At 29.3% G+C, this 8629-nt stretch overlaps 1 protein-coding gene across 1 annotated transcript in view; it reads left to right on the top strand.

The window, feature by feature from the left end:
- Positions 1–6100: 6100 nt before the first annotated feature.
- Positions 6101–8629, top strand: part of LOC119685924 (uncharacterized protein PB18E9.04c-like) — a 10921-nt gene continuing 8392 nt past the window's right edge. Inside the window, exon 1 of the mRNA XM_038100335.1 lies at positions 6101–6212. Within this exon, the coding sequence (XP_037956263.1) occupies positions 6101–6212 (112 nt within the window). The remainder of the gene's footprint in view (positions 6213–8629) is intronic.

The following is an 8629-nucleotide window of genomic DNA, read 5'->3' as shown; positions in this document are numbered from 1 at the left end:
AGATAAATAAGCCGATAAAAATGAAGCAATAAAATGTAACGATAAATCGAATTCAATTAATTACGTTACTCAGAAGTCTGTGTCCTTGCAACATATATTTACTTTACTTTTCCACTTTAATGTCCATGAAATATACCGCCAACGCACAAATCACATTTGAAGTCCCTGTTTGCATGTGCTTGACAGTCGACGAAATTACCTTTTCAAGTTCATCAGCTGAAATCAACTGAAATCAGCTAAAATCTTAAGTAACGCACTGACCACCGCAAAGTCCTTCCACTATTCCACACTATTTATCCTCTTAGCACACACTTTGACACCTTGCGGCTTAAGGACATTGCGGAATTTGTTTTAGCTCGTTTGGTTGTTGTTGGTGTGTATTTTGGTGGGGATGTTGTTAGGGCTAGTGTGCATGATGGTGGCTTTTGTTTACATTTGCCAGAACCGTTGTTGTTAGTTTTGCGGTTGCTGTCATTGCTTCATGTTCAAACATGCTTGGTTATTGCCAAGTAAAGCGGATACTCGGGTATATCTAATCCTGTCAAAATGTCTACGTGTACACTAAAGATAATAGCAGTTACAAATACAACAACTAAGACAACTACAAAGCCAAAAACAATAATCAACAGAGTGTAAATTTCATACAGAAAATTTTCGTTTCGTTAACAAATACGCACAAAGCTGCAGAGAAACGGAAGTACATGACGTAAATGACAAGAAAAGGAAGAACATCATTTCAAGCAGATTCTTCCGTTATACAGTCGTTGTTGTATGTATTATTCTTATTGTTATTGTTGTTGTTGTTGCTGCTGGTGTCGTTGATGTTGTACCTCCTGTTCTTGTTGCTCGATTTGTCGTATGCATAAAACCAGTGTTCCCATAGTCGAATTTCACTTGGAGTATGCATGAAAATTCATTGTTAAGAACTGACAATGAAGCACTTCACACCGCCATTTTAACAGGCAATCGCGTTCCCGCTGTACTGAAGGCAGCCTCCGAATCCTCCGAATCCACCGAATTCACCGAATTGTCGCGATATCAGATATCGTGTAAATTTTCTACAGAATGAGTTTCAAGATTTTCAAAAGTGTGGATTATATTCAAATGAAGTTGTTGTTTGTTGTGTTTGTGCTTTGTTGTTATTATTGTTACACGCTTTGAGTGCTTTTAAGCAAAAATTTATGTTAATTACTTAATGTCAGGCGTTTTTTTATGTTGCGGTAACGTGGTGTTGTTCTGCATGGCGTATGGTATACGAAATGTGGAGAGCGGAGTACGAAGTAAAGAGGGAACTCATCTTTGTGTAGCATTTCGCCTTATCAGTGTCACATTTCAATTATTTGTTCATTTTGCTTGCCTTTAATTTTCAAGTACCTGACAATTATGCAGCTGCTTTCGTCATTTTGCGGTAATTTTAATGGAAAATTAATTGAATTACAATTGTTCTCCTAATTTTTGTCTTAATTTGCATTTGAATGATTTTATAGCGAAAATTAAGAGAAAAGTTGTAAAAATAACAGGTAAAGCTTCAAAATGAAATACGGAGGAACAGAAGGTATGAGAATTTAAGTTGTTTTAGTGGGAAATTGAAATTGTGAGATTGTTGGTTTTTTAGCGTAGGAAGTGATTTTAATTAATGACTAAAAACATTCTTCTTTCATTCACAAAAATGGAGAAATTTAAAAAATGCAGTATAAAATGTAAAAACTGAAGAAAGGTAACATGAATTACTTTTACTATAATACAACTGTTTTCAATAATATTACAATAAGAAATGAAGCATTCCCATTCCAATAAGGAATTAAAATTATTTAAACAGTCACAGAAAAAAATAGTTATTTTAATAATTTTCAAGAAAAAAAATAGCTTCAAAAAGTTGTCTAAAGTCGCAACTTAATATTTTTACTAACAACTTTCTATATATATATTTGGATTCAATTTGTAAATAAAATACTTATTAAATAAAAAAATATTAATTATTTACCTGAAGTAACTGTTTAAAACATTTTGTAAGTGAACACAATGCATTTTATTTTGCTCTGCTTAGAAATAAAACGTTCTGCTTGCAACTTATATTTGGTTTTCAAAAATAAGTTGCAAGCAAGAAGTTTTATTTTTGCTTGTAAAAAAAATAGTTATTTTTGAGGTTTTAATTTTTATGGTAAGAATAAGATTTATTTTAGTGTTTTAAAATAAAAAGCAGAATGTAAAAGTTATTTTTGCCTGGAAAAGTAAAAAGCAATTTATAATAATTATTTTTGAAAACATATTTTATTCAATCAAATCTAATTATTATTTTTTTTGGCTTAAAACTATTTTACAAAGCGAATGATAAGACTAATTATTTGGTTTTGATTTTTAAAATAATAAGCTGTATATACATATATATTGCTTTTAAATTGACTGATGCCATAACACCGATTGGTCGTACAAAGTAAGAATATAGAATAAAAGGATCATATAATAACACAGTGACAAGATCACTTCTCAAACAAATTTATGATATATTAAAAATGTCTCTTATTAATGATTTTATAAATTTTCCAACAAAATTGATCTGAAATTAAGGAAACTGAAGAAAAAACTTCAGGAATAAATAAGTAAGAGGCTTCAAATCAGTCGAAAAAAATGGTGGATGTAAGATGATTAAACAGTTGGAAAGAGGAAGACAAGTACACAAAAATTCCCGCATTGATAATAAAATTAGAACAGAAAAAAAACAAGGATTTCAGTTATAAATAAACTGTATTTGCGACGAAAATAAAGTAATGCTTTATAAAAAGGAAATCATACTTAAAATGTAAAAAAGATACTTAAAATGTTAAACTTTAATACCAGAAACTAGTTAACACCGCACGAACTAAATAAAAATGTTAAATGCAATATTGCATCCCAAAAACAAAGTTATATTAAAAATGTAAAAACACTTTAGCACAAAGAATTTGCAGAATTATTTTATATAAGAGGAGATGTGTACATAGAGATATAACCTGATTTTTCCGAACTGTTCTAAACACAAAAGAGTTTTTTGGGTTTGTAACTATTTGATATTGCTTTTAAAACAAAAGAATAACGATATCTGGGAATCGTTTAGATAAATATTTGCCTTCGAGTAAAAATTGAACTTATTAGAAGACCAGTTATAATTACGACATAATCGATGTACTATAATTATTTGAAATCGCTTTCGAAAAAGAATGAAATATCTGGGAATCGTCCAGATAAATACTTTCCTTCGAGTAAAAATTGAACTCATTAGAAGACCAGTTATAACTACGAATGAGATATTTGTCCGTTTAGAGTTGGAAAAACTATAGCTTTTCTGGAAGTGTATAATATACTAAATAGGAATATATACGTACTTTCAGACAGTCAAGCTGCTTTAAAGTTTTTGAGAGCAACCCAATTCATGTTATGCTAAATACGACTATATGAGTACAAAACATGGACAAAGGGAAAGATATATGCCATTGGCTTAGTTGTAGTTAAATGAGAAATTATAAGAAATGTAGCAGGTCCTATTTGAGATAAACATGGATTGTTTAGCATTGAAACATATAAATACTATATAGTTTGAGTGTTAGGTAACTTTATAATAGCGCAGAAATAATATTACAGCATGAAAATGTGTTCATAAAATGTATTTGTTCTGATAAACGAAACGGTCGGTGGGCAATATGTTGAGTGAGAACTTTTCATCAGGTTGTACTCAAGGTGAATATTGGTTTTGTAAAATGTGAACCAATGAAAAATATTTTGAACGCAAACAATGGGTTGGACATGTGCAGAGCATAAATGAAAATGCATTAACAAAAAGTCGGTAAAAAAGAATGTATTGGTAAATCGGGTGGAATGCAATATGTTGCAAAATCAAAAGGTACCAACAAATCCAAGAAATGGAGAAGATTTATGAAAAAGTCCATGCTTGTGCATATTTAGATGTAGCGCCATGTAAAAAAAAGAGTAAATAGCGCAGTGCAATATTGCTTAAACCAGTTAATGGATTTGCTTAGGAATTTTTAGGTGTATACGCGAAACAATTGATTGCTTAGTAACTTACTTACTTACTTAAATGGTCATAACAACCCATTTCAAGGTTTTGGCTAACGCAATACTCCTCTCCAGGCGCCTCTATCGTGTATGCGCTATTTTTAGTCTCGTGCAACAAGTATGGTTAGTGTTCTCTCAACTTGATTATTCTAGCGAGGACACGATCCACATATGCGGTTTATATTCTAACTGACAGTTTAAATTTCTTTATCGCTGGAGTATCGTTATCTATTCTTATGGCTAAGCCAGCGAAGTTGCTAATGTTAATTTGCTGAATTGTATACCTAAATCTCATGTTAAAACTCGTTTATTTGGATCTACCGCATCTGCCAACTTGTAGAGGATCAACTTATGAATTTCGGAAACTCTCAGTGCTGAAAGTTTCATGCTACTGCTTAGTTAGTCTAGGCAATAATTATCTCGCTTCATAATAAATAAAAATAAATTTATTTAATATATGATGAGACGATCTAATTTAAAAGACTTGTCTTAAGAAAATATGTAAGTTGTTAAACAAAAGTCTGTCTACAATTTATCAGAAACTGCAACTGCTTTTATGCACAAAACTCACACGCACCCATTCACATAAATTTGCTGTTTTGCATTTAATATGAATATACAAACGAGAGTACCAAGACGAAATTGCAAAAACAACATTGCATATACAATACTGCATGTACGTGTCTTCTGAAATGTAACCCCGCAATAAAGAATATTGACTTCTTTCAGTTTCACTTGTGCATGTGTGTGTGCGCATACATGTGTACTATTTACGTTGATGCAACCTTTTGTGCGCGTGTGAGTGGTAAAATAGCAGCAAGTGAAATGCATTAATGTCAACATGACAAATACAAAATGGAAGTGCAGACAAAAGAAAAGAGCGCAAGAACGAAACAGGAGAGAACACGAGAAGAATGTGTTGCTGGTAGTCTTCAAAAGTATGTTAGGTATGCAAAATTTATGTGCATTTTTCTACGTGAAATATAACTCCTTGCAAAGTCTGCCTTTGGAGCGATGAAGTTGAGGAAGCAGAAGCATGTACAGTCATGTGTAAATTATACATGCTTTCATGCGAAATAGTTCCGAAATTAGAAACTAAAAAACTGTTCAGAATATAAGACAAATAAAATTTTAATTTGTGCCAAATAAATGTCGCAACGTGAAGGAAATCGCAATAAGAGCGTTGAAGTTATATCCTTGCCATTAGAGCCTAATTATTTTTTAATGTGACTATTGCATTCTGGAAATGGGAAGAAATATTTTAAGTGTTTCAGTGATAATCACCTGCTTAGGTATTTTATTTTCAAAAATAAATGCTTTTAAGTTTACACAAGTATAGTTATAGTTATTTTTAAGTATATTGTAAAAAGGGGTTAAGTATTTTAATTAAAAAAATTAGTATAAAATTCATGATTATGTTTATACCTTTGAAACTCATGCGAATAGAGGTATATTAGGTAGGTCCGGATGAGCGAAAAGTAGTGACGAAGGTTTTGAAGACCATATAAATCGCATATATGCGTTGACAATGGTGATCAGCATGATTACCATTTGAAAGTACGTCTTCGCATAGTGTTTCAGATCTAAATTATACAATTAAAATTCATAATTTTCTTAACTAGGAGTGTTATTTAAATGACATGCGTCAGCGATAAGCTATTTTTTATGGGCTTTTTTACTTCTATTTGTTATACTTCCGACCTTTTCATAAAATTATTCTTACTAACAGCCAAATGTTAAAGGTTTGAAAAAAACAAAAAATTGTTCTTTGAAATTATTGAAAAATTATGCGATACTCATCGAATCCTTAATAAATCTTATATAAATTAACAAAAAGAAAGAGAAAGCAATGAGGAATAATATCGGGTGTGTATTTAGCTGCATGAGAACTTAAAATACAATCATGACAAAAATATTGTTTCAATGAATTTTTTTTATTATAATCTGGTAGATAATTTCAATGCATTTATTTTTTGAATATAATTTCCGGCATATCTCCGCCTCTGCTACGAGTTACATGGTCTATTAGAGCAGTTCAATCTCTGGCAAAATGCAACCGTATGGCGTCAATGGTGGCATGAACATTGGGAAATTGCATTTAAATATATCTGTTTCAGAAATAAAACTACTTAGCGCACCTACGAAACAACTATCTGAGATGAGTAAATATTTATCAATTTAATTGAACTAGCTCTAGGACCAAAAACAAATTTAAATACATAGATAAAATTATTTATTAAGTTTATATATATTTAATAAATTATTTTAATAAATACAATTACGGGTGAAATCATAACATAATTTTATTTTACATTTATATATTTCTAAACTTATGAATTACAGTCAGTAAATATAAAGTAGTATACATTCATTCTCTTTATATGTCTATGTTGATCAAATTTGTTTCATCTCGATTTGTCTATATCATACATTATACATAGATTTGTCTATGTCATACTGGTATAGCTTTCAGTCACTTTTTATCTCTTCAACTAAAGAAATTTTTTGAATATGCGATTCTTTGACGTTGTACACATTGGTACATATTGAAAATAGACCTTATTTTTTATTCCGTATATGGGCAGTACTTACTGTTATTATAATTTTTGTGTGTGTTTAAACATGAATATCAACTGAAATTGAAATTTATGTTTTTAGTTTAAATAATACTAGTTTATAAATAAATAAAAGTTTTGTTTTCCAAAAACGAGATTTATATTTCCTATAGGGAAATTTTCTGTTGAACATAAAAATCACAACGATTTTTTCCTGTGTACCGCCGGACATTTCAAACTTAGATATTCTAAACTAAATTGCCTTTATAAAACGGTCTTTGGATAAAAGAGACAGCGCTATCGCCACTAAAACCCACCAAATTACCATTTATTTGAGTATGCAATTGTTCTAGTTCTAAAGTAGAAGAAGATATGAGAAATTTTTTTAGAATCATATATAAAACGATATGGTGTCATTAGTTTTGTTATTTTTCTGTAAAGTTGCGAAATTCTAAAGTGTGTCCTTTTCACGTCGTCCGCTTTGATTGCCATGCTTTCGATTGGTGGGCTATTTTTAACGACGGGTGCCGTTATTTTAATATATAATAAAAAAAAATTAATAAAATATTTAATGTGAACATTATTATAATAAATATTTTAATTAAATATTATTTATGTGAAATTATTTTAAATTTATTGAAATATTTAAAGAAATATTTGAATATTCATAAATGAGGTATGTCATAGATGCCTGAGTCCATTTATTCCTTTTTTCATTTCATTCATTTGCATCAATAATTTAATGAATATTTAGAATTTTTTGAAATTAAATTATTACATTCATTTGTTTTTATGCGGTTTTTAATTAATACTATTTAAGCATTTTTTTTGTGGTTACCATTTTATATTAAAATAACAACGCACTTGTGAGAACAACGTGCAATTTATTATTATTTTTATTGTTAATTTATTTGTTAATAAAATAGTTTTGTTCTTTAACTTATATTCGTTTTTGTATTTTTTAACAATAAAATTGTTAAATTATTTCCCGCAATATTAACTTTTTATTTATTTCTTGATATTTTTCAACTGCGGTATGAAAGTTTGTTGTTAAACTTTTTATGCATGCAACTGAGGTGGGTGTGACTCTTTGGGAATTTATGTATTATACACATATATGCATATATATTTTCATATATCTATATATATTTATTTGCATATCAATTTATGCATATAAAAAGGTGGCAGTACTTTTCCGATTTTTAATTGCTTTTGTGACCAACAATTAAAAATAAATTTTTCCACATTTTCACACGTGTTTTATGTACTTCCCCGGCTTTAAAAAGTTTTAAAAAACTGAAAAACGCAAAACTATAACGAAAAAGTAGGATAAAGTTTTTCCTTTACTAAAAAGGTAAATGAAAATTTCATGTTTTTCCAATTAAACTGATTGAACTAATTCGGTTCGATTTTTTTTGTTAAATATTGTAATTTTAAAAAACTCAGTTAAAATTAAATGAATTGAAATAAGTACGCAAATTTCACTTTTAAATCAGATTAAATTTATTTAAAATTTTATTTTTATTTATGCTGTACGGACGTACTATGTCTATTTTGTGATATATAGCAATGATGCTGTATTGTGATTTTTATATGGCAAGGGAATTATTATTACTTAGTGTTTTTCAAATTTAATAATTAATTGAAATAAATGCAAAAACATTTAAGTAAAAGAATTTTATTGAAATATTTTTATTTTTGCATTTGCTAAAACATTTTGAACTCAAAAATGTGTTATAATACCTATGTATATGGAATTGACTCTTGCATATATTTCACGTAATACAAATTGATCTTATTTTTAAAATTGTATCAGAAATCTGTGTGGTGTCACAACGGGTCATCATTTGTGGTCAAGTGGGCCTCGGTGTGAAAGGCTGCCATGCCAACCTAACCTAACCTACATTAGAAATTAGATTTCCTGTAAAACGAGATATAAAATCAGGGACCGTAACAGTTATCATAAAAAAAATAAAAATCATCTTATAACTGTTATCATATGCATTTTAAAATAAAACTCAAAA

This window comes from Teleopsis dalmanni, chromosome 1 (genome assembly GCF_002237135.1).
Source record: "Teleopsis dalmanni isolate 2A chromosome 1, ASM223713v2, whole genome shotgun sequence".
In the NCBI taxonomy this organism is placed as follows: Eukaryota; Metazoa; Arthropoda; class Insecta; order Diptera; family Diopsidae; genus Teleopsis; species Teleopsis dalmanni.
Note: the sequence above shows the minus strand (reverse complement) of the source record. Positions and strands in the feature narration are given on the sequence as shown.